We start from the raw sequence: 25,554 nt of genomic DNA on the forward strand, positions 1-25,554 counted from the left end.
CCAGAGTGGCAGGATGATGTAATGAGGATGTCTGTGTTGACAGATTCAGATTCTCGGTGGCACAAACCTCCAGGGCTCCATTTCCGAGATCAGAATCCTGGACCAGAGCCGAGGGGGTGAAGTCGCCGCGCGTGGATGGAGGGGACCACGCCCACGCCCGCCCGCTGGGGGGACCGTCACACCACGAGAATCCCGCCCAACGTTCACGCGGCCCATGCCTACCGAGAGCCCGGAGGGGCGCAGGGCACCACCACGTCCATCCCGTCCACGGGCGGACGTGGACGCGGCTCGAGAGGCAGGAAGCCCGGCCGAGACGCAGAGGGTACGCGGTGGCAGGATGGACGCGGGGCTCACCTCTCCTCCGCAGCGCGGGAGCTTGAGCCGCGGACGCTCCCTCGTGGCTGGCGCGAGCCCCCGGCGGGCGGCGCGCGCGGGCCGCTACCGACCGTTAGCGCGAGGGGCTGCGGCGGCGGCGGCGGCAGCGGGCGGAGCCGGGGGCGGGCGTTGGGGAGCTGAAGGGCCGCAAGAGCGGGAGCGACGCAAGCAGGCGGGGACGCTCCTGGGCACTCCCCGCGATCACCCCGGCCTAGCCCGAGCCCCGGAGGACACTGCCCCCTTGGCTGCTGAGAGGCCGCCAGCGATCGCCTCCGCGCGCGCGGGGCTGCTCGGCCTCGCCTCAGTCGCGGCCGGTTCGCTGCCACCTCAGCTGGGCTATGCCCGCCACCGCCGCCGCCGGCTTCCCGTCTCCATGACAATAGGGCGCCGACGCCCCGCCCCGCCCCGCCCCCTCGGCGCCTAGACTCGGAGGGAAGCGGGCTCACGTCGCCGAGGGGCGGAGCCTATAGAGGCCAGCGTCCAATTAGAGGCGAAGGCAGGGCGGGATGGGGCCGGGCGATTTCAGAAGTTGTAGGAGAATATCCGCCTGAGGGGCGGGGCCTGGGAGAACTGATGGGGAGGAGTCTGCGCGCGTGCGTGAAGTCGCGCTGCAGAGTGCGGGTCTGGAGTCTAGGCTTGTGTGCCAGACCCGGTTGGAACTTAGGAAATAAAAGTATCTCAACTGTCAGAGTCATTGAGGGAAACTTTGTGTCTAGGTATACTTCGGCTTCCGTGTGACTGCATTATAAAAGCCACAAAGTCCCTGATCTACTGGAGTGCCCAAAACTGTGCCAGCCCCTGTCCTGGTTCACCAGCGCCCCTGTCTGTCCCAGAGTTCGAGTGCTTCTGTGGCTTGCGGTGGCGCTGGGTGTAGAGACAGGCAAAAGGTCTATTTTGTATTCTGTGTGGCCTTCGTGGGCAAGGGCTCGGCCTGTGACTCAGTTGTGTTTGCCTTGCCAGCGCCTCGCTGAACAAACAGTGGTTGGGTTGGTTACTCCCCCGCGGACTGTTAGCGGTGAAGCGTGGGCGGGTGCGAGCGAGTGAGCGTGCGAACTGGAAGAGGACCCGCACTCTCCACCACCGTCACCACCGGCCTGGAGGGGCGAGCTGCCGGTGATGCAAAGCCCCAAGAAAGGGGCAGCGAGCCATTGTGGGAGAGGGCGTAATGGAGTCCAGAGACTTACTCCAGTGTAGCTGCTTCTCCTCCGTCTGGCAGCTCTTGCCCACAACCTCTCTAGAGAAAGGCTCCCCCCCGTAGTACTGGGTCCCCAGTGTCTCCTCCCTCGCCGTCTGGCGGGGAGTTGGTGGACGGGAGGCTGAGCCGGAGACGTGCAGATGTCCAAGGCCTGTCTCTCGCCCACCTGCTGCTGCTGGTGGAGGATAGTCACCCCGGACTCCCAGCGCCCTGAACGCTGGCATCCATCTGGGTCTCCAGCGCTCTCGTGGGTCCTTTAACTAGGGGGAGAAACCAGGGGAGGGTGGACAGCGATCCGCTTTGGAGCCCAGCCTCCTCGCGAACAAGAAATCCGCTAACTCCGCGATTTACTGTGGCGTAGAAAAAGCAGAGCGTTCGCTGGCGCGTGGTCCGCTGCCTCGTTCCCTTTGTGCGTCGGAACGCGGACCGGCCACCAGGGCCCGCTTGTGTCGGAACCGCCGCTCCTCCTCCCCGACTTAGCAGGGGAGGAAAGTTGGAAGAGATCGTCGCGCCTGGGATGTGATTGTCATCCTGGGGCCGGCGCTCGAGAGTCTGAGTGAGAGAGAGGGAGAGACCGATGAGGGGAGGGGGGGGGGGAGGAATAAGGGGAGGGGGGAGAGGAGGGCCGCGGAGGAGAGGCGGGCGCTAGGGAGGGGCGAGGGGAGCGCCAGCGAGCGGGAGAGGGAGCCCGGGAGGAAGAGGGAGAGGACGAGGAGCGCCTGGCGGCCGGGTTGGCTGCGGCCGCCCAGAGGCTCCTGCCAGTCCTCCCACCGACTACACCCCGGGAAGGAGGAGCTTCAGGCGCGCACAAGGCGTCAGAATCCTCAATTTCCAACTTAGCATCTTGGCAGGACCTTTGCGAAGCCAAAAGCGGAGCCCCCCAGTGCAAAGAGCGAGGGGGAAAAAGAGAAAGCAACAAGGGAGGGGGGGAAACCCTGCCGGGAGGAGCGAGGCGCGCAGAGGAGCGGGCTCATCGGTCGCAGCCGGAGGCGCGCGGGAAGCCAGCGAGGAGGCGCCGCGGGCCGGAGCCCGGGAGCCGGGGCCCGAGGAGCAGCGGCCCGGGGCAGCCGGAGACCAGGTGCCCGCCCGCTCGCCCTCGCAGGGCGCCGCCCGGCTCGTTGGCGGCCGCGGCGCGGAGCGCCCCATGCCCGTGTGTGGCCATGTCCTACCCGCAGGGCTACTTGTACCAGCCGTCCGCCTCGCTGGCGCTCTACTCTTGCCCGGCGTACAGCACCAGCGTCATCTCGGGGCCCCGCACGGATGAGCTCGGCCGCTCGTCGTCGGGCTCCGCGTTCTCGCCCTACGCCGGCTCCACCGCCTTCACGGCGCCCTCGCCGGGCTACAACTCGCACCTCCAGTACGGTGCCGATCCCGCGGCGGCAGCCGCCGCCGCCTTCTCTTCGTACGTGGTAAGTGAGCGGGAGCCTGGGCGGGCGAGGGCAGCTGGGGCCGCGCGTGGCGGGCGGGGGTTGCGGGGGACACGGGCCTCGGCTTCACCGCGGACCGTCCCGCCGAGCCTCGCGGCCCCTGCGAACTTGGGCGATTGTCTCTCTCGGCTTCGCCCGGGTTTCGGGCTCAGGAGTTGCACGGAGAGGAGAGCCGCGTCTTGCTCAGATCGCTAACTTGGCGGAAGGGGTTTTTGGGGGGAGAGGTCGCTTCAAAGAGCAACATTTGGTTCAAACGTGAGCTCTAGGCCGTCCTGCACATTTTACTCTATTTCATTTTGGGGGGTTTGGCCATTTGGCGAAAAGTAGTTCAAAAGAAATAGATCCGAAATCTGAACAGAAGCGTGCTCGGTCTGTGTAAATGTGTTTGGCCTCGCCTTTAATTAGTCCTCCAAAATGTTGCAAATCCGTAATCCTATCTTCGCAATCCGATTTGGAGGTATTAAATTTCTGAAAAGTCGGGCGAGCTGCGGTGCATCCGGGATTTTTCGGCCGGGTGCACTTTCTGGAAAAGCGCCGTGGCTTCGGTTTGGGATAACACTTTTGGAGGGGAGGGGGTGCCAGGGACAAGGCTTGAATCTTCGTTTGCCTTTCTCTGTGGGGGAAAAAAATTCCTTGACTTCCTTTGCTCACTACCCTTGTTTCTACTGCGCAGCCACTCGGGCGCAGAGAGCAGAGTCGCCGCCGCTGCCCGGGCCTCTCTCTGGGTAGAGGGGCCTGGCCTCGGTGGCCGGATCTGCTCACGCGGGGGAGGACGTGCCCAGCCAGAGGGGGGCCTACCAGGTGCCGGGGAAGCCAGGACTGCTCCAAGAGCCTCCAAGGACTCAGGGATTGGCGGCCTCTGCTTCCTTCTAAGGAGGAAGAGGGGTTGCCCCCGGGTCTGAGCCCTCCAGCCCTACCCCAGGGGGAGCCTGAGTGCGGGCCTCGCTGCCCGAAGACCCCTGGGCGCAGAGGAAGTGTGCTTCAGTCGCCCAGGTGCCAACTGGGGACCACGGCCCACTCACGTTCTCTCTGCCCTTTCCCTGCAGGGCTCTCCCTACGACCATACACCGGGCATGGCAGGTTCCTTGGGGTACCACCCGTACGCGGCGCCCCTGGGCTCGTACCCGTACGGGGACCCCGCGTACCGGAAGAACGCCACGCGAGACGCCACCGCTACGCTCAAGGCCTGGCTCAACGAGCACCGCAAGAACCCCTACCCCACCAAGGGCGAGAAGATCATGCTGGCCATCATCACCAAGATGACCCTCACCCAGGTGTCCACCTGGTTCGCCAACGCGCGCCGGCGCCTCAAGAAGGAGAACAAGATGACGTGGACGCCACGGAACCGCAGTGAGGACGAGGAGGAGGAGGAGAACATTGATCTGGAGAAGAACGACGAGGATGAGCCCCAGAAGCCCGAGGACAAGGGCGACCCCGAGGGCCCCGAAGCAGGTTGGTGGACGCGGGAAAGGGTGTGTGGAGCCAAAGAGGGGCCTGGAGAGGGGGCGCCCAAGGCCTGGAGATTGGGGACAGGGCCTTTTGCCTTTGCGGGTGGGGACCTGTGGCCTCCGTGCCTCTGACCGCCTGGGTTTCACCCGCAGGAGGAGCAGAGCAAAAGGCGGTTTCGGGCTGTGAACGGCTGCAGGGGCCGCCCACCCCTGCCGGCAAGGAGACCGAGGGCAGCCTCAGCGACTCGGATTTTAAGGAGCCGCCATCCGAGGGTCGCCTCGACGCGCTGCCCGGGCCCCCCCGCGCCGGCGGGCTCTCCCCGGCCGGGCCCGCGGCAGCGCGGCTGGCCGAGGACCCAGCCCCTCATTACCCCTCCGGCGCGCCGGCTCCGGGCCCGCACCCAGCCGCGGGAGAGCTGCCCCCCGGTCCCGGAGGGTCCTCGGTCATACACTCGCCGCCACCGCCGCCGCCGCAGGCGGTGCTCGCCAAGCCCAAACTGTGGTCTCTGGCGGAGATCGCCACATCCTCGGACAAGGTCAAGGACGGGGGCGGCGGGAGCGAGGGCTCTCCGTGCCCACCGTGCCCCGGGCCCGTAGCCGGGCAAGCCCTAGGAGGCAGCCGCGCCTCGCCAGCCCCGGCGCCATCGCGCTCGCCCTCGGCGCAGTGTCCCTTCCCAGGCGGGACGGTGTTGTCCCGGCCTCTCTACTACACGGCGCCCTTCTATCCTGGCTACACGAACTATGGCTCCTTCGGACACCTTCACGGCCACCCGGGGCCCGGGCCAGGCCCCACCACGGGTCCGGGCTCGCATTTCAATGGATTAAACCAGACCGTGTTGAATCGAGCGGACGCTTTGGCTAAAGACCCGAAAATGTTGCGGAGCCAGTCCCAGCTAGACCTGTGCAAAGACTCTCCCTATGAATTGAAGAAAGGTATGTCCGACATTTAACGCGGGCTGCGTCGGTCCCGGACCTTCCTAATTTATTAAAAAAAGAAAACATGGCCTTGGCAGTTATTTTTCCATCAACATGAGAGAAAAGCAAAACTACCCCTCCTACTAAAAAGTTTATAGTACATGGAGATGGATGATATAAAAATGTAAACATCTCCACACACCCACAGAAATGTCTTAACCAACTGAAAAGAAAAATTTAAAAAAGGATTTGTATTAAATCTTATTCTGTATATTTAATGTAGCATTTTTGTATTTAAATTGATAATTCAATATCTTTGAAGTAAATTATGAAATTAAGACACCTGTACAGGCATTTAATGTTTTTTTTGTAATATAAATATATACATTTGTGTTTCCCCCAAAACTGTTTCATAGTTTAAAAATACAAGTTTAATTTAATTTTTTTACACCTATTGATTTTTTCTGGGTATGAGCTAAAGTATTATTACAGAAAGGAAACAGGTTATATACTCTTAGATTTGAAAAGTAAAAGAAACTGCAGCCGCCTTTGTAAAATGCAAAATATTTAATTAAAAGAGATTTTAACATAATCAGAGCCACTCATTACTTGTTAGAAGCCTCAATAAACTGTCCATCGCCCTGGACAAAAGATGCAACCTGCAACTTTTTTTCGAAGTGGGGAATGAAAGGTTCCACCGAACCCAGTTTGCCAGCGGGAAACCGTAATTAGGCTTCGAGCTCCAGGGAACCTGGCCCTGCCCGGAATGCAAATTTGGATCACTGATGCGGGCTGCTGTGGGGGGTGATTGGACCCTGGAGGAGGGACGAGAGAGACCCAAGTGTGTGCCCAGAAGGGAGAAGAGATGGCAAAGCCAGTTAGAGACACGCACCACCCGAGCTCCAACGCTTAACCTAATTACTTCCAATCAGTGTCGTGTTTTATGCAAAGCAATCAGCTGGTGAACTTTGCTAATGAGTTCGATTTTATGCCGGATTTAGCCCTTATTACTATTTCAAAGGTGCTCTGGGCTAATGCGGGCGGGAAGCAGTTGGGGGATGCCAAGGAGAAGGCTTTCCCAAGTCACTGTCGTTTCTACCTCTTCAAAACTGGGCATTGATCTCTTCGCTGGATTTCATTAAATTAGTAAATGTTCCATCCGCGACCGTGCGGGTGGTAGGCGGCCGGGTAGATTCCCCGCGCAGCCGCGGGGCTGGGGCCGCGGGACCAGCGAGGGGACGGTTCCCCCCTTTCACAGGTAGGTGTCACACTTGTCCTGAATTACAAGCCTGCACTTTGCAGAGTAGGAGATTGGCGAGAGAGGGGGCGGAAGTTGGGGAGGGAGCACCACAGGCGTTTAGGGAAGGAAGGGGAGCCCCGGATGGACCAGAAGGGTCCCCCGCCCCACCCCACGGACCCCCTTTTTGGACAAGAGGCATTCAGCAGTTAAAGGACATTTGCCTAGATAATGAGGCCGTTGTGGATTTGATCAGGCTTGTCGTCACCTTAGCACGTCTCCCATCGCTCATTCAAGAGTCTCGAGTAGCTGCAAAAGTATTTCTGAGGTTTTATTTTCTCCATTTAATCCCGCACATTTCATCTCAAAACGAAGTCAGGTCGGGTCTCAGTCCCAAACGAGGAAGAGAAACCGCCCTGCGCCCGAGGCCCGCTAGCACTGTTGGTGCTCCAGTCTCCATTTTGCGCTGGAGATGGAGAACCGCGGACGTGTGGAATTTCGTGGGAAATTTTCACTGGTCGGGGAAGGGGAGGCTTTAGGGCAAAAACATACGCCAGCGAGGGAAATTAATTTGCTCTATTAAACCCAAGCCTCTGAGTGTAGAGAGAATGTGTTTGCACATAACACCAGTTTAATTAGGCTAAATCAAAATGCACATATTTGCATTTCTACTCAAGACTACTTTAACCCTACTTGATTTTTTAAACACCGCCCAAACTTTCACCGGAGGTTTTACTTTTGCTACTTTTTCTTTTTCCTTTAAACCTGCAACGGGGCTCTTTTAGCTTATTCGAATTTAAACAAGTTTGAAAGCAGCATTGTCCAGCTGTTTTGGCGAATGGCAGTCGACTTCAGAGTTTAAATTAGAAAATTCACTCAGGGAAAATGGTTTCAAACTTGGAAGTGTGAATGATTAAATATGCATGAGACGATCGTATTTTACTTTGTCCCTTTAATTATAAATGATTTTTTAAAAACAATTGAATTCCAGAGATGACTTGCCCTACCCCCCGCGCTCCAATCCCCTCCACCCACAACCACCCCCCGCACACACAGCCCAGTTCACAATCAGCTTTTTCCCCCCTGTTGAATATGTAACCCCAGGAATCACCTTCTCTTCTAAAAAAGTCAGAAGAATAGGCCAGTCCAGTTTAAGGACGACATCAACTCTGCGGGATTTGGAAGCACTGGCCCTAAACCCTGTCCAACGATTTTAAAAAGAAAATTACAGGCCTCCTTGTGTTCCCGGGAATATGCAAATAGCGAGGCGCGGGCCTCCCGGGTCTGATTGCTGAGGCTCGGGGCTGGGAGCCGAATGCCCGCGGGGGCTGCCTGGGAACGGGAGCCGCGCACCGGGGAGCCCGCGGCATTTTTCCCCAACGAGGGGCTGCGGGAAGCGCCTCCAGCTGGGCAGCGAAACCGCCAGAGGTTGGAAGGCTGATGCCCAAATTCGCTGTCCCCTGCCTGCATCCCTCCTGCCCTGGCCTCTAGAGTTTTCTTTGCGTACTTTGCCCTAAGTACAAGCCCCGAATTAAGTTTAGGGTTTTCTCCTTTCCAGAGCTGGGGTTCGCTGACCAATGTTTTTTCTGGTGTGTAGAGACTTTTCAGTTTGGGGGCTGCCTGCCGGGCGGATCGAGGTATGTGCGGTTAAGACAGTCTCCCGCGTTTAATCTCAGAAGTAGTGGCTTGTCTGTAAGGTTCCAAGTCCCTCCTAGAGCCTCTGAGCCTCTGCTTGGCCACATCTTGGGCCGTGTCGAAGGCGATGCTCTCTGCAAGGGGCGGTGGGGCGGGGAGGGCAGGGGGGAAACCTTCCGGCCTGTGCCGGAGGTTTGTTCGCACGCTTGAACTGGGGCGCGCAAATGACGCGATGCGAAGCAGCGCCTAAAACACCTCGTTGCGGGGGTTGCGCGGCATTTGCCACCTGCGCTTGGCTGCGCTGGTTCCAGTGTCTAAACAGAGGCTAGCCTGACACTGAGGGTGACTAGGAGTCTCTGCATCTCGCAAAAGAGTTGCTGAGTCCAGCAACAGAGGCCGCGGATCACTGAGTGGGGTCCCTGCAGTCAGCCCCCGCCACCCTTACCCAGGGAGCTCCAAACCAGAGACCCGCTGGGTTTCTTCCCCTTTCCCCCTCTGTGCGCGGCAGAATCAGCTTCTGGGATTTGGGGTGACAAGCCAACAGCCCAGTCAGTCCCCGAGGGCTCAGAGAGGTTGAGGCTGCAGAAAGGGCCCCTTTTCTTCCCCACTCCTCGGATCCGGGGGCCAGTGCCCGAAGTGTTGTTCTTAGGCCTAGGTGAGGAGCCTTCATCGAGGCCTCCTGGTTGCAGACCCCTCGGGGCCCTCTCATTTCCCCTGAGATGTACGCAGCTCTTGGAACCTGGAAGATTTAGGGGCTGGGGTAAGGTGGTCGTGCGTGCGGTTTCAGAACGGGTGGTGCCAACCAGCCCACCTGTCCCGCCTCACAAGCTGCCAACCCCGGGCAGAGACACGAAATAACGCCCTTGCAAAGCGCCCAAACTGAAAGGAATGTGCCTGCGCTCCCAAGAGGGAGACACAGGCGGATGCAGTTCAGGAAGGGCGCCGCCTACTGGTCCCCGAGCGCCCTGCGGCTCGCAGAGAGAAGAAGTTAGGCGACACCCGGCCATGCCCCCTCCTCACCCCCCGCCCACCCCCGCCGCTGGGTCCTTAGCTCTGGACCCCAAGAGGGTCAAATGTAAACTCCCCCGCCATCCCACTCGCTCCGGCCTGGGACCCAGAACCTAGTTAACACTGGGGATTCGGGAAGCAGGGCCTGCGACCAAAAGAGGATTAACCCTGCAGATGCCTGCCAAGGCTGGGGCACAGTCTTTACAAACCAGCGGCAGGCAGTTGAGCAATCTGCGGGCGGCCGGAGCAGCCTGCTGGTGGGGGCCGCCGCCCGCGCAGCCCGGGCATGTCGGGTGCTCCCGCTCGGCTTTAGGGGCACGCATTCCGTTTCTGCAGGCCTTCCCATGCCCGGCCTCTGGGCCCCCGCACAGTTTTTTATTTGCGGTTTGGCATGTAGCGGGGTCTACCATGCAGCCGCGGCCCCCAAAGATCTTTTCTATCTTTTGGCCTGTGGGTTAGACATCTTTGCTGCTAAAACTACCCTCAAATTCTTCAAACCCGGTTTAGAGCGAATCTTTAATGAGGCCGGCGTGGCAAAGCTGGAGGTGCTCACCTGGGCATGCCCTCTACCCCTCCTGAAGGTGTTCCCTGATCTCCCCTCGGGCCAGGACGTTGGAGGACAGCGGGAGGCGCGCCCTCTGTTTGGCTCTTAGCATTCCTTTGCCTCTCGGCCGCCGAATAGGAGGGAAATCGGCCGGACCTGGAACTTGCCCCCTGCTCTTCCCCCTAAACTGGCCAAAGCTGCCGGACTGTCCGTAGACCCACCCCGCGGGTCTCCCTTTTGGACCAGGCCGGAGCGGCTCTTCTTTTCGTTTTCGCTCTAAATGCGACTTGGGTCCCAGGCACCAGGTGGGGCCCAGGTTGTGGCCTAACACGATCGCCTCGGGGGCCGGGAGGCAGCTCCGGCTGCACACCCCGCCCTAGCCGGAGCCCCTCCGGGCCGTTGGGGATCTCTGGCCTCCAATCGGCCTCAAGCCCCAACCCAAGGTCCCCAAGGCCTCCCTCAGGGCCACGCTCGTTTCCGGCGCCCGGAGGAGCCCGGCGCTCCCAGACGCCACTTTTCCCAGTGAAATCTGCTTTTATTTGCTCCGAGCAAACCCCGGGCTCTCAGTGCTCCCGCCTGATGGATGCAAATGTAAATGTGCACTTATTTAATTGGATCAGGCCCCAAGATAAAAGAGATAAACGGCTCCCCGTTTGCTAACTTATTTTCCGAGGCAGCGCCGCGTGGAGGGCAAGCTAATGAAGGAGGGGCGCGTCGCCGGGCGCTCGAGCTCTCCGCGGCCGTGCGCGCTGGTCAGTCGGTTCGGTGGACCGCGGCTCCTCGTCCATCTCCCCTGCCCGCCGGGTAGGATCCGCTTGGTACCTTCTGTGCACCAGGACCGGAAAGTGAGAAGGCGCGGCTTTGGCTTCGCGCTTGCAAATACCCAACCGTTCGCCACAATGTTCTGAGGTTTGTTCCCCTCTCCTTTCATACCGAACTCCCTATACTGGAGTCCTACTGGCCAGGCCCATTCGATGGAAAAATCCTTCCCTGCTCCCCTCCCCAGGCGTCATCTTTCACCCCATGTGGCTAGGGCCGCGAAAAAGGCCAGGCGTGTCCCCCACCTCCAGCCACCAGTGTCCCGTGGAGCCGCCCTCCAGGCGCGGAGAGCCTCTTCTCTGTTCCCAGACGGCTCTCTTTTTGATCCGGGGATTTCTTTCAGGACTGGCGTGGACACACCCTCTCCCCAATAAAGTATGCCCGCAATACACATAACCCTTCCATGGTTTCAAAGAGTCGCCGAACCCCGACATCCAGACTGAATGAGGGGAAAGGGCTACCTGGTTCTCCCCTCCCCTGGGCGAGAGTTCAGAACTTCAGCATCAGTACGTCTGTCTCCTTAACCCTCGGAGAAGTTCGTTACCCGATTTTGATCCTCGGTGTTTCCAACAGTTTCTTTTCTGTTTGGAAGGTTGAGGAGCAGGTAGGGGTGGGTGAGGGCAAAAGGGCGGCTGAGACAGACTTCGGAGGATGGGTGCAAAAGAGGTGGGGAAAGGGGGGCGCCCTAGGCCGAGACACTCGCCAGGTAGCCGTCGCAAGCTAGGCTGTGCAAGGCTGGGCCTGGTGAGGGCCGGCTGGTCCGGGCAGCCCGGCCGCGCCCGGTTCCCAGTGCGCTGATGGATTGGCTTGTCAGGAGAGCTCTGTGCGCGGAGCCCATCAGAAAGCACTTACCTCGCTAAACTGAAATTACTGTCTTTTCAGGGGCTAATTTGTGTAACTCCCATGGAGGGGCTTGGAGGGGGTTTGATGAGGCATAAAATGATGATTAATGAATTTATTGGCCGCTGCTCATCAAACAAGGGCTGGAGAGCTCTGGTGCGCACCAGCGGCCTGTCGGAGGCGCTCCACACAGCTGGGGTTCTACCTCAGAGGATTCAGCGTCTTCAAGGATTTCTATTTGCATCCAGCCCTGGCCCTGGGCGCTTTCCTTTCCTTTAGCCACCTTTTGCTGACCAGCCTTGTATTTGGGGTGTGAGCTCCAGCCATTCCACCATCCCAGCAGGCTGTCGGCTGTAGTGTGGGGTGGTAGGGGGGCCGGGAGGGACTCCTGTGGCAGCAGGCTCAGAGGTAAACAGCACTGCTCCAGTATTCTAGAAGCCAGGACTTGAGTGTGACCGGGGCGCTCCAGGCAGTACGGAGATGTAGGCTGTTGTCCAGAGGCATTATAACTTACTGGTTGGGCCCTTTGGCCTTGGTGACTCAATTCTACGTCTGCAATTTAATAAGCTGTGTGTCCTTGGGCAGATCACATAACCTCTCTGAACCTCAATGGCCCCTTCTGTACAATGGCCTGTACCACCTGTTTTGTGAGGATTCTAATGGGTGGCATGTGGTCATCCTTTGACATAGTTATTATGGTCATACTCTCTTAAGACCTCACTTCACTGAAGATGCTAGCCGAGGCCTGAGGGGAGGGGAGGGAGGGAGGAAGACTTGAGGCTTTGGGTTCTGACTTGGGGGAAATCCTGCCAGCACAGCTGGTATCCTGCAGCACTCTTCCCTTCCCCCCCTCCCTGGCATCTGTATATTCCTCTCTAGAACTTGATTAAGGGGGACAGTGGGGAGCCTGAGAAGGCAGCTCTGACCTTTGGGAGCTGACTAGACCTGGCTTGGGATCCCCTACAGGGGCAGAATTGAATTTCCGGTTAGCCCACATGACTGTTCACAGCTGTTCTGATTCATACATAACCCACCCTTTCTCTACAGGCTCCTATCTTTGGGAGTGTGTCCTGAGGGCCTTTTGGCTACTTCCTCTAGTCTGAATAAAAACTCTGTAGCCCATAAACATATAAACTCAGCTTGGAGTCTTTGCCTCCCCTACCAACCTATACCCCACACAGCGCCCCACCCACATCTCCCAACAATAGGCTCTACCTTTGTCTCCCCAGGACTTGCTGCCCTGCTGAAGCAGCACATGGGAAGCCCTTGGCATTGACCAATCCAGTGGAAAGCTTAGGCTGGCCTCCATATTAGTGCAGCTCCACTTAAATCATTACCTTCTGTCTCTCCAGCATACATTAATTGAGCATCTATAACGTGCCAAATACATTGTTCTAGGTGATGATGATGCAGCGAGCAACAAAGCAAAGTCCCTGCCCTCCTGGAGCTTACATTTTAGAGAGAAGGACAGAAAGTAAACAAATAAGTGTGATAATGGCTAATCACCATTTCCAGGTGATGAGCATTAGGAAAAAAAAATTAAGGCAAGGCAGTCTGGGAAGCGTCGCCTGGGAGGGGGCGTTAGAGTGGATAAGCTGGGGGAATGGGTGCCTGTGCGTGCATTTTCATTCAGTTGTGTCTGACTCTTTGTGACCCCATGGACTGTAGCCTGCCAGGCTCCTCTATCTATGGGATTTCCCAAGCAAGAATACTGGAATGGGTTGCCATTTCCTCCTCCAGGGGATCTTCCTGGCCCAGGATCAAACTCAAGTCTCCTAAATCTCTTGCATTGGCAGGTGGGCTCTTTACCACTGAAAGGACAGGCCGATAATCGGAGGGAGAGATTCCAGGCAGAAGGCATAGCAGGTGCAAAGATCCTGAGGTAGGAGCAAGTTTGAGCAACAGCAACAAAACTTTTGAGGGAGGGAATTAGACCAAGGCAAAGCCAGGTTCACATTATATGGGGCCTCATAGGTCCATGTGAGATTTTTTGGATTTTATGATGACAGAGAGGGAGGAAGTGGGAGAGGGAAGGTTTTCAGGCGAGAGACAGGATCTAAGTTATGTTTTAAAGGCATCCCCAGGTATGAGGAGCTGAGACTCTGGAAGGGGAAGAGTAGACACAGGGACCAGTTAAGAAGCTGACGGAGAATTTTAGGGGGAGGTGATGGAATTCAGTCTTGGACCAGCATGGTAGCCAGGGAAATGGGGAGAAGCAGTCAGGTTTGGGCGATAATTTGAAGGTAGGGTCAACAAGTTTTGCTGGTGGGTTGGATCTATATACACTCTTGGGAACAAGAGAAATGGAATTCTGGGTGCCTTCAAGAATTTGAACCTGAAAACCCAGAGGCATGGAGTTGCCATTTGCTGAGGTGGCCAACAGTAAGGGAGGAGCAGGGATTTGTTTTTTTTCAGAGAAGGGGAAGTAAGATACTCCCTTGACCTGATAGCCAAATCCTTTGGCCCAAAGGAGTTGCTCTTAACACGCGGCAATCCAGTGGCAAAGGACTTGGTGTCCGGGCCAAACCCTGAAGTGAACAGATCGTACCTCCTGAAACCAGAGATCTCAGAACTCTCTAGTTCAGTTCCCTTTTTATTCCTGTCTTTTTTTTCCTTTTTCCCTTTTCTTTTTTTAAAAAAATCAGTGGAGAAACTGAGGTTTAGAAAGTGAAAATGACTTGCCCAAGCTCACATAGTGAGTTTACGTGTGCACGTGTGCTAGGTCGCTTCAGTCGTGTCCAGCTTTTTGTGATCCTATGGTGAACCCTCCAGGCCCTTCTGTCCATGGGATTCTCCAGGCAAGAATACTGGAGTGGGTTGCCTTGCCCTCCTCCAGGGGATCTTCCCAACCCCGGGGATCAAACCCTTGTCTCTTACATCTCTTGCATTGGCAGCAGGTTCTTTACCACTAGCGCCACCTGGGAAGCCCCACTGAGTCTATAGGCAGAACCAAACGGAAACCCGAGTCTCCTAACACCTAGGCTGTGTTCTCTCCCTCTGTCTCAGCCAAGCTAAGATCTCGCAGATATCTATATTTTAACCGAGAACTCCTGGAAACAAAATGCCTTAACAGAGAGGAATGAATTTATAATGGTGGAATCTCAGACGCTATGACAGGCTGTCAAGGGAGATATTTTTAGACTGGGCCGGGAAACATCTTAGCCCTCCTCCAACGCTGCTGGAGGACGGGCTGCCTCCTCAGGACTCCGGGTGTGAAGTACAGATGAGGAAAAAGCTAGGAGTATGTCATCTCCCCTAGACACTCACCAGCAAGGAAGGACTAGGACCGATGCTCCTGCCAAGGAGTGTTTACTTCCCTAAATAATTGCCATCTGAAAAGATTTGCTCATTTCTCCTGTTGGGAGTAACTGCCTGCCCGCCCACAATGAACTCACATAATGCAAGCAAAAAATGAATGTGCCTTCACCCATCATTTTACAGAGCAACTTCTAGCAAACATATTCAAGTGGGGACAAGGACTTCAATCATGAGTCTTTCACGCATTTATTTTGTATTTCCTCTTCTTTTCAAAAACTTTAAACAAATTTTGTTCTTGTTGTCATTTAGTTGCTAAGTCATGTCCAGCTTTTTTGTGACCCTATGGACTGTAGCCCACCAGGCTCCTCTGTCCATGGGATTTTCCAGGCAAGAATACTGGAGTGGGTTGCCATTTCCTTCTCCATCTTCTTCTTCTTTTTGATGTCTGTTTGACTGTTTTTTGCTTCCTCCAACCCCTCAATCCTTTTCTTGAATCCTTGTATTTTATATATGGTCGTCAGCTTGGGGATTTTTTTTTTTCCTGTAAAAACTATCAGTGGCTTTGTCCCCAAGGGAACCCACAGGCCCTTAGAAACATCATCTCAACATCTTTCAAGCAGAGTGAGACATCTGTTAGCTTTAGATTCCAAATACCCTCACAGTTCCAGAACATACCAGACACCTTCCCAGCTAACACAGTTTGACATCAGACTTACCACACAGTTGTCATTTCTGAGACTTTTTTTTTTTTAGCTCTAAACCACAAGTTTTTTTTGTTGTTGTTGGTTGGTTGATTGGTTGGTTTTGTTTGCCTTCTATTTGTATCCAGCATCTAAATCTAAACCCTGTAGTAATAGGTGGCTCTTCCTCTAAACACTCACACGTGCAAAGATCTTCATGGCTAGTTGAGGACTGACTCTCTTGCATCACGTAAAAGAGTGGATGAGTGGTGACTTGGAGAAAAGGGCTCATTTGGAATAAACACCACCTCTTTACTCTCATGAAGAATGTGGTAGAAATTGTTGGCCTGGTTTATTTTGGCTGGTGGAGATTATTTTTTCTCTCCAGACTTGTTTTTTCCTTCCTACCTTCTTTTAAGTTTTTTCTTTGAATCTGGTGGTAAATGCCTGACAACTTCTAGAAAATGTCTGAGAAGACTCCGTAGGACTCAAAATTGCAAGGAAAGAACCCTTACCTTGCTCAGTGTTCCCTGAAACTTACTCATTTGAGCCCCACCTTCCCAATACTCATCATCACCTCTGACTCTTGAAACTACTATTTACAGAATAATTTCCTTCGAATTTTGTCACCATTTCCTTATATTGAAAGGAATGTGTATACCATCACAGTCACCGAAAGCTAGTATCCCTTGTCATCAATGGAAGACAATGATTGCAAAACTAACTTAGTGAAGTTCTTGGCTGCCTGGGCTTCGAAGGCAACTGGCGTCTCTCAGGGTCTCTGGTTGTTCTAGAGGTTTCCCCCCAACCCCAGTCCTTCTGCTTTGCCCATGATTGTGTGTCTCCTCCTCCCCGCTCCCCCCACCAGAAATGTGCTTACTACACTTTGAAAAATAGTAACTGCTCATTTTATAGAAATGGAAACTCAGGCCCTGAGAGGTAAAACCATTTGCTCAAGATCATGCAGCTGGCTGGTGACAGAGCAGTCAGAGATGCCTGCTTCCTGTCCCCACCCTATTCCCCCTTGCTCTTTCCTAATTAATCCCCTGCGCTATAACCCTCTGAGCTCCCCTGTCCATGGAATTTTCCAGGCAAGAATGCTGGAGTGGGTTGCCATTTCTTCCTCCAGGGAATCTTCCCTGGGAACCCTTATGGCTTCCCAGGTGGCTCAGGGGGGAAAGAATTCACCTGCAATGTACCCTGGGAGGTTCCATCCCTGGGTCAGGAATATCCCTGGAGGAGGGCACAGCAACCAACTCCAGTATTCTTGCCTGGTGAACGCCATGGACAGAGGAGCCTGGAGGGCCATGGCCCGTGAGAGATCACAAAGAGTCGGACACAACTGAAGTCACTGAGCATGCACTGTAGCCCTTATCTCCAGGCGTGCTTCTGCAGGAGCAGGACCAGATGGGAGGATCGTTAGAAACCTGCTAAGCTTTGGTTCCTTCCATTCCACTGGTTCTGCAGGGCCTGAGTCTCTTTTATTGTAGTTCATTTTGGTGGGGGTTAAGAACTTCCCAGGTAGCAAATTGGTAAGGAATCTGCCTGCCAATGCAGGAGACACAGGAGACGAGGGTTCAAGAAGAGTCGGGAAGATTCCCTGGAGGAAGAAATGGCAACCCACTCCAGCATTCTTGCCTGGAAAATTCCATGGACAGGGGAGCTCAGAGGGCTGCAGTCCTTGGGGTCGCAAAGTGTCGGGCAACTTAGTGACTGAGCATGCACACTTTAGGGATAAGAGGCTAAGATCTACATACCAATATGCTCTTTGACACTATGAAAGACTCTAGTCCTTCTCTGTTCCTTCTGCAGGGCAAGAAGAGAGGCTCTGAGCAAAGTTTGGGGAAGGGGTGGGTGAGCTTGAGGACATGGATCCATTGCCCTTTGAGAGGTCCCTGCCCCTTCAGCGCCCCCTTTGCCAGATGCTTACAGATGGGAGGTCCCCATCTCTCTCCCCTTCTTCCTAAAGCCGGCCAAAGAGACACATGGGAACTCTGTTTAGTGCTATCGAGCAGAGGGCTGTTGGGTTTGCAGCTGTAATGTCACTCGAAGTTAAGCCCCCACCCCAAACATACACCTCGTCTCTTTCCCCTCTCTTTCCTTTTCTCTCTGGGCGCGGACCTTCAGCCTAGCCTGTTTATTGGGTAGGCCCTCCACAGCCTGCCCAGAAGCTCTGCCACACCCCTCAATGGTGCTGCAGCGCACCTGGCCTACCTCCAGTGCCACCCCCTGCCCCTGCTCCAGGGCACTCATCTCACTGCCTGCATTATATCTCCAGCCAGAAGGACTTCAAATACCTCAAATTCAAAACGTCCCAAACTAGGTTATTTTATTCTTTTCAATGCACTGGTAAATGGGATTGTTTCCTCAATGTCTATGTTTCCTTAATTTCTATATATATGGTAGAGTACTATTCAGCCATTAAAAAGAAGAATGAAAATTTGCCATGTGCAACAACATGGATGGAGTTTGAGGGTATTAGGCCAGAAAGTGAAATCAGTGACACAGAAAAAGACAAGTACTGTCAGATATCACTTATGTGTGTGTGTGTGTGTGTGTGTGAGTTGTTTAGTCATGTCTGACTCTCTGCCGCCCTATGGACTGTAGCCCACCAGGATCCTTTGTCCATGGGATTCTCCAGGCAAGAATACCAGAGTGGGTTGCCATTCCTTTCTCCAGGGATCTTCCTGACCCAGAGATCGAACCCCGGTCTCCTGCATGTGAAATCTAAAAAATACAGCAAACTAGTGAATATAACAAAAAAGAAGCAGACTCACAGACACAGAAAACAAGCTGGTGGTTACCAGTGGGGAGAGAGAAGAGGAGAAGAGCAATATAGGAGTAGGGGAGGGACAGATGCAAGCTAGTAGGTATAAAATAAGCTACACAGATATACTGTACAACACGAAGAATATACCCAATATTTTCATAATAACTATAAATGGAGAATTTGTGAATACTATATTGTACTATATACCTATAATATGTAATATTGTACATCAACTATACTTTAATAAAAATAATTATATATATTTTTATATATAAGAATAAAGCCATATAAAATGACAGATGAAAAAAAGTGTCCCAAACTAAAGTCACCTCCTTCCCATTCCCAGCCTCAGCCCAGATCTTGGTTTCTCTCGCCTCCCTTCATCCAGTGATCCAGTGGAAAGACTTTAGAAATGAGCCAGCAGTTTGCTTTTCCCCATGCTTCACATGCATGCACTCCTCGAGTCCCATAGATCCTTCTGAGAAGTCTTGTTCAACTGTCTCTCCCACCCACAGCACTAGTCTGAGCCTCATCATCTATCACACTGACCATCACATACCCTCCTGAGGGTCCTCCTGCCCCAGCCATCTTTGTAGAACCAACATAGAGACCAAAGCCTGCAGCACCCTGGGTATTCAATACCTGTCGATGGAAGTGAAAATGAAGAAATGCACCCCAAGCCAGGATACTTGGATTTTCCCGTAGAAATATGAATTTTGAAACTGCTGTGCGATCAGACAGATCAAAATTCAAATCTTGACTGTACTGTATTATCTGGGGTGTATTGAAGAACCAGATTAGACAATCAGGAAATCTAAACAGAGTGGTGATTGGGTGCCAGACTTCTTGGATTCCATTCCCCTCTGTGCCCTCTGTCAGCTGTGCAACCCGGGGAAAGTTTCTTAGCCTCTCTGAAATTCAGCATCTGCATCTATACAACAAGAATAATACAGTACCTACCTCATTGCTTGTTTAAATGTTAGAGTGAAAGTGAAAGGCACTCAGTCCTGTCCAATTCTGCGACCCCATGGACTACACAGTCCATGGAATTCTCCAGGCCAGAATACTGGAATGGGTAGCCGTTCCCTTCTCCAGGGGATCTTCCCAATCCAGGGATCACACCCAGGTCTCCCACACTGCAGGTGGATTCTTTACCAGCTGAGCCACCAGGGAAGCCCAAGAATACTAGAATGAGTAGCCTATCCCTTCTCCAGGGGATCTTCCCGACCCAGGAATTGAACTGGGGTCTCCTGCATTGCAGGCGGATTCTTTACCAGCTGAGCTACCAGGGAAGCCCAAATGTTCAAAAATGAGGATTAAATGAGATAATGGGTGCAAAGCCCACTGAAGCCCATGGTGAACTCTCAAGAAAGGTGAGCACTTACCATTATTGCTTACTACATATAGTTTCCTATGATTGAAAATGACTTCATCTGAGAACTTCTAAAATTGTGTAGCATGTTTTCTCCAGTTCTTAACTACTTCACATCTTTTTGCTGACCAGCAATGGTTAAAATGGCTAGAATTTAAAAAAAAAAAAAAAAAAAAAAGCTTATTTTAAGAATCATTCCTTGGAACATTATTTCATTACTTAAACTTTCTGCTGACTCATCTGTTCCGTGGTAACTGAGTCTCTCTTTACCAATAACTTTAATTACATCAATCACTCATTTCCAAAATTGCTGAGTAACGAAAACTCCTAGAGGTGACACCATGGACTTCTGTCACAAAAGCATGGACTTTTGGAGGGAGATAGAATAGGCTTTTCTTTATTTTTTAAAAATAGCAGTCAGTACTTCAAATAGGGAGCATAATCTCACTACTGAAGTAGTCAGTACTTCAAATGTTTAGCTTTCATGATTTACTATCTGTCCATTTATCTCTCTATTATTTTATAATTAGGAATGACAAGTCACAACTTCCTGAATTGAATGGAATGGAATTTGTTTCCTCTTCTGACATTTCTTAATCACGTCTCCACCTTGATGATAAGATAAATGATGTTTGAGAATTCCAGCACCTATTCCTTTGCTAAAAGCTGCTAATCAACTGCATAGAACAGTGGGTAACATAATACCTAACCAATTATTTTGCTATTGATAATAAGAGCTACCTCACTGAGCTCTTAGTGTATACTAGTTATTCTACTGAAGGTTTTACATACATGAGCTCAGTAAAGCCTCGTCAAACCTAGGGAGTATGTATTACTATTAGGCCCATTTTATAGGTGAAGAAACTGGGGCGCTGAGGTTTACTTGCCTGAGTCAGTGTCAAAGTGAGATATGAACCTAGGAATATCTGACTCTTGTGTTTTGGGCCTAGCTGGATCCAGGAGGGAGTTGCTGTGTGTTCTTTACAGTTTTAGGCAGCAGTTGTTTTTCTGGCTACTTCGTGGCTCTATTCTGCGCTGAGTAGAATAAGTTACCTGCTATCTGCTGAGCCTGAAATGCTATCTGATGCTGCAGAGAAGCGGTGATCTTCAGTGTGATGAGGGCCAGGGTGAAGGCGGGGAGGGGGTTGGCGTGCATCTCACGAAACCCCTCCCTGAAGAATACGCTCTTCCTTCCTCCTGTCCCCTTCAGGCCCTGTCCTCTCCCTCTGGGACTGTGACATCAGCCTCCTAATAGGTCTCTCTGTCTCCAGGCACTCTCCCATCTTTCCATCCACATGCTCTTGCCTTATTAGCCAGGAGACAGTAGCCAGCGGAGCTACAGAAGGTTGTGGAGTGGGAGAGTAGCAAAATCTAAGCTACATTTCGACCGACAGAAGTCACAGTTCCCCTCTCTGTCTTTGAAGCTCTTCATCCATCTGACCCCATGCGCCCGTGTGACAAGACCCTTTCCTGGGTGTATTGTGTTCTGGCCACACTGGCTACACAGTCACTTTCCAAGCCGCTTATCCCAGCCTGGCTCCTTGGCATCAGAGCAACCACCCAGTCACCTGTCCAAATGCACTCACCCTTCAGAGACTGTGTTCAGTCCTTCTAGAAGCTTCCAGGACATTCTCAGTGGCTCCAGTCCCACCCTGCTCCCTCTCCAGAGGAGGTACTGCTGGGGCAAAGGCACCAGGGAAGTCCTTCCTTCTTGCTTTTCTTGTTCAAAACTATTTGACTTGGCTGTTTGGGAGGATTTATGCTTCCATGCAAGTTTTAGGATCAATTTATTATGTTGAAATCATTGATTTTTGTTCTTTTTCTCTCAGTACTGTGCCAGGTACAGCGTCTGAGCTTCAGGGTACTAGGGATGAGAGCATCCAGGTAATTCTCCGAGGATACAGATGGAGAAAGGAACCAGATGCATGCCAGGTCCTACCAGGAAATCTGAGGGCCCAGGTGTCTTACCTTGGGTGCAGGGGAGAGGCAAAGGTAGGGGCTCCAGGCAGGATGAGGAAGGGGCTCACTACCTGCTCCTGGTGAATGGCCCTCACCTATGCCTGGTGTTCTTTGCAGGGTGAGAAACTGGTTGGGTGAGGACTTGTACCCACACCCAGTGAAGGAGGTTTCCTCACTTCAATCAGGGTTCCCTTAATACCCGTGGCCCAGTCTTGAGCCCTATGGGGGACAAGCACAGGGCCTCCAGAGTACATCATGATGAGCAGTGCAGCCTCGGGAGCCAGGATGCCTGGGTTCCTGCCCTCTACCCTCAGCTCACACCTGCCCCACCTCAGCCAATGGCACCACCATTTAGAAACCTGAGACTCAGCCTCAGCTTTCCCTGTCTTCTCCAGATTGTCATCTCCAGGTACCAAATCTGGATTCAGATTTGGTGGATTCAACGTCCTTAATTTTTTTCTTGAGTCTCCACTTCCTTCCTGTCTCCAACGCTGGAATCCAGGCCACTGTCATCTCTCATCTCCTTGGTAGCCTCCCAGACCTAGTCCTATTCCCTGAAATTGATTTTGCCCATGAAGATAGATTGGATATGTGATGATATCATTCTTCTGCCTAAAATATTTATCAGTTCTCTACTGCCCTCATGAAGGCTTAAACTCCTAAGTATGATATTCCTTTAATTATTAGGCTCTAAACCTACAAAACCATTTGTCATTTCTCTGTACCATTTGCTTCTGGGATTTTGCACATGCTGTCCCCTCTGTCATGCCCCACTTCTCACTGTCTGCCCCTGACCTTTCTACAGTCAACCCCTAGATGGTGAAAGATTTGTGCTTAAATTTCCCTCCTCCCTCGGTGACAAAGGAGCAAAGCAAGGAACAAGCAAAACTACCTACTTGTTTGAACTTGGGTACTTAATTCATCTCTGAAGTTTGGTTTCTCTTTCTCGAAAATGGGACACAATCATAGTTATAAGGGTCCATTCTAGATAGACAGTTTAAAAGTCATAGGATTGTTTTGAGGATTAAAAGAGATCATTGCAGGCAAATTTCACAAACCAGTGGGGAATAAACAGAGACACAAGACCCAGTCCTAGCCTTAAGGAACTTTCCATGAAATCAGATTCACACCAACACGGCTGACAGCTCCTGGAGAACCATTTCCTTCCTTCTCTTTTCCTAAAGGAACCCCACCTCTGTGTGGAGTGGCAATGCGCCCAGCCCTAAGGGATGGACCATTTATATCTGGGCCAGTTGTGATCATCCTATTTCCCTTGCCAGATGCTCACTTTCCCAAGTTCCCTTGCAATGAGGAAGTCAGGTGACCCATTCTGGCCAATGAGACATGAAGAGAATATAATCTTTCTGAATCTCAGTCTCAACTTTTTTTAAATGAGGAGGTGGGATCAAAGACCAGTGTTGTTTAGTCCTCTTGTGTTTTTTTTTTTTTTTTTAAGCAGAGAATCCCACTTTTTTAGTTCCAAAGAAATCTTACATGGAATGCTAATATTTAACAAACAGAGCACAATTACTCTAATTGAAAGGGAGCTTGGAGAGCACGGGAACTCCAGTGTAGGCTTAACAACCATGAAACAACACTTGGAAAACCACTGGGTCAGAGCATCTCTACATCCTGTAGTGGATATGCATAATTTTATTTGTGTATATTTTTGGATATTTATTCTAGTCCAGCATTCTGAATTTCCCTTGGGAACCATCTGTCTTCACCTCTGGGTCTAAATGCTTTTGACGAACTTAATTCAATTTTGATTCTAGGGCTAGACATATGATATAAGGCTGCCCAACATTCCATCCCCCTGGGTTCAGTGACTGGTTTAGGAAGGTACACACGACCCAAAATGGTCCAGACTGAGACTGAAGCCTCAGATTTTTAGTAAATTTGAAGAGAGGTACAGGCTCTTTTTTCTCATGGAACTTTAACTTGGGTCTATAAAGACCTGAAAAAAAGTCTACAAGAGCAGGAACAGAGCTAAGAGATGGTAAAAGACAAGATGTTAGAGACTTTGAGCCCTTGGATTAAGTTTTGCCTGAAGACAGACCTGCCACTGAATTTTAGTTTTGTGAGTCAATAAATTTCCTTTCATTTAAGTAGTTTGAGTTTCACCTTCTATATTTGCAACTCAAATTGTCCCAATAAGTACAGATCCTTTCCATATCTAGAATCTTGGATCCTCTGAGAGGTATATATGAAGGCTGTTTCACAAAATTTTCAGTTTTTCTCCTCCTGGGCAGGTGGGAGAATTGTCCTTCTCCACTGGTTCTGAGAGACGCAGGGCATATACCTTCCTTGGCCAAGGAAATACATGTTATTTCCAGGTGAGTCTTTAAACATCGTGCACAATTCACCACAATTCTCTTTTTCTTTCCCATAATGATGTTCCAGATGGTGGAGCCTCTATCATCCTGGGCCCCAGGCTGAGGACAACATGAAGTGGAGACCCCTGCTGACCCTCGATGGATACGCACCGTGAGCAAGAAATAAACCTTTGTTGTTTTAAGTGATTGAGATTTGGGGTCATTTGTTATAACAGCATAACTTAGCCTATCCTGAATAATATATTCAGAAACATTCTCTTCCTCCTCTTTCTCCTTCTTCCCTTCCTTGTCCCTTCCTTTCCCACAGCTGCCCTGCTCTGCCCAGCAGTCTTATATAACTCTATTTCTTAACTTATCTTCTGTCAACAGACTATTAAAAGGCATCTGTGATTGGTCATCTCCTGCCTTCCCAGTGATATTCAAGTGGACCTTGGCAGGAGATCACCAGCCTGCCCCACAAGGCCATGTCCCTGGCATCATCAGCAGTGCCCATCAATTACAGCTGTCAGTCAGTAGGCCTCCCCAGCACTGGCCTCAGCAGGAGGTAACTTCCTCAGCAAATTATTGGAGTCACAGGGCTCTGCATTCTGAAACAAAACCTTCTCCAGGAATGCCCATTCATTATCTTAGGAAGATGAACAAGATCCTGAAGTTTGTGTTTTGGTAGTCGTAACAATACTCTGCCAACATTAAAAAAAAATTGACAATTAAAAGAATTATATATGTTGGCCTTCATCGTTAATATGCAATTTCTAGAGCTTATCAGTCAATGAAGATGATGTACGAGATTCTGCAGCTGTGGTAAAAGTTTGGCGATGACTAAGATCTTTGGAAAGCAGAAGAGAAGTAAAACATTCCTGAAGCTTGAGTGTGATCATCTTTATGAATAGGTATGATACTTGCACAGCTCAAGAGACTCAAACTTCCCTGCTGACATGGCCAGAAAGGCCACATAGATGGGCAAGCTAGCCATATGAGAGTGGTGGCAACTCAGTGTCCGAGTGCTGCCTTTTCTGCATTCAGTACTGGCTGATTGTCACCATCCAGGAATGCAAACCCCATATTGCTAGCTCTTTCCTTTCCTTTTTTCAGTGAAATTTGAAATCCATATAAATCAACTGCATCACATTTTCCCTAAAAGACTCCAACATCCAAGCTTAGTGGGTAGGCACAGGTAGAATGTTTGATAGAATATAACTTGGTCACCCTTATCATCTCTGCCCATTTTACACCATCTCCATTTTCCAGATTAGGAAACCAAGGTTCAGAAAGGGAACGTGACCTACCCAAAAGGACATAGCCAGACTTTGAAACTCAAACCATACCTTCTAACTGCTTTTCTTCCTCTTGTGTCCCAGCCATCTTCTCATGGCTCAAGTATATAGCAGAGAACTACATGTCCACCAGAGAGTCATACTCTCACTTCTGCAATATAGCTTGTTAGCGAGAAGCAGCCACCAGCCAGAACTACATTTCCCAGCTTTCCTTCTAGGTGAGGTCATGTGACTCATTCTTACCAATGACAGGAAATGATATGACTTATTTTCAGGCACCAGCAGTTAAGAAATGGATGTGCCCACCCCACCTCTTTGCAGATGAACACAGCAAACTTGGAAACCATTCTTGAAGATGAAAGGACCACAGGGCATTGAATCTGGGTTCCTGAATCACAATTTGGAGGAAAGACCCCTCTAATTAGGAGTATCCATTTTGGACTTGACGTTAGGGATAAAATA

The 25,554-nt window shown here is 51.9% G+C and overlaps 1 protein-coding gene and 1 long non-coding RNA gene across 16 annotated transcripts in view; one reads left to right on the forward strand and one right to left on the reverse strand.

The window, feature by feature from the left end:
* Nucleotides 1-443, reverse strand: part of LOC106991591 (uncharacterized) — a 60,963-nt gene extending 60,520 nt beyond the window's left edge. For 12 of the 14 annotated variants that reach the window (XR_009596178.1, XR_009596166.1, XR_009596171.1 and 9 more), the window contains exon 1: nt 355-443. This is a non-coding gene — a long non-coding RNA (uncharacterized LOC106991591). Of the gene's footprint in view, nt 1-222 lie in introns of all 14 variants that reach the window. The other 2 variants (XR_009596165.1, XR_009596176.1) reach the window with 1 other exon arrangement.
* Nucleotides 444-2,408: 1,965 nt separating this feature from the next.
* IRX5 (iroquois homeobox 5) lies at nt 2,409-24,004 on the forward strand. 2 transcript variants are annotated; one of them, XM_027977846.3, is made up of 4 exons: nt 2,409-2,979; nt 4,044-4,449; nt 4,599-5,378; nt 23,886-24,004. In XM_027977846.3, exons 1-4 carry the CDS (start codon nt 2,731-2,733, stop codon nt 23,930-23,932), a joined length of 1,482 nt encoding a protein of 493 aa, XP_027833647.2. In that variant the 5' UTR covers nt 2,409-2,730; the 3' UTR covers nt 23,933-24,004. The 2 variants fall into 2 exon arrangements, with proteins under 2 accessions (XP_027833647.2, XP_027833648.1); XM_027977847.3 differs by lacking the exon at nt 23,886-24,004 and having other exon boundaries at nt 4,599-5,952.
* The last annotated feature ends 1,550 nt before the right edge of the window (nt 24,005-25,554 follow it).

Source organism: Ovis aries, chromosome 14 (genome assembly GCF_016772045.2).
Source record: "Ovis aries strain OAR_USU_Benz2616 breed Rambouillet chromosome 14, ARS-UI_Ramb_v3.0, whole genome shotgun sequence".
NCBI classification, from domain to species: Eukaryota; Metazoa; Chordata; class Mammalia; order Artiodactyla; family Bovidae; genus Ovis; species Ovis aries.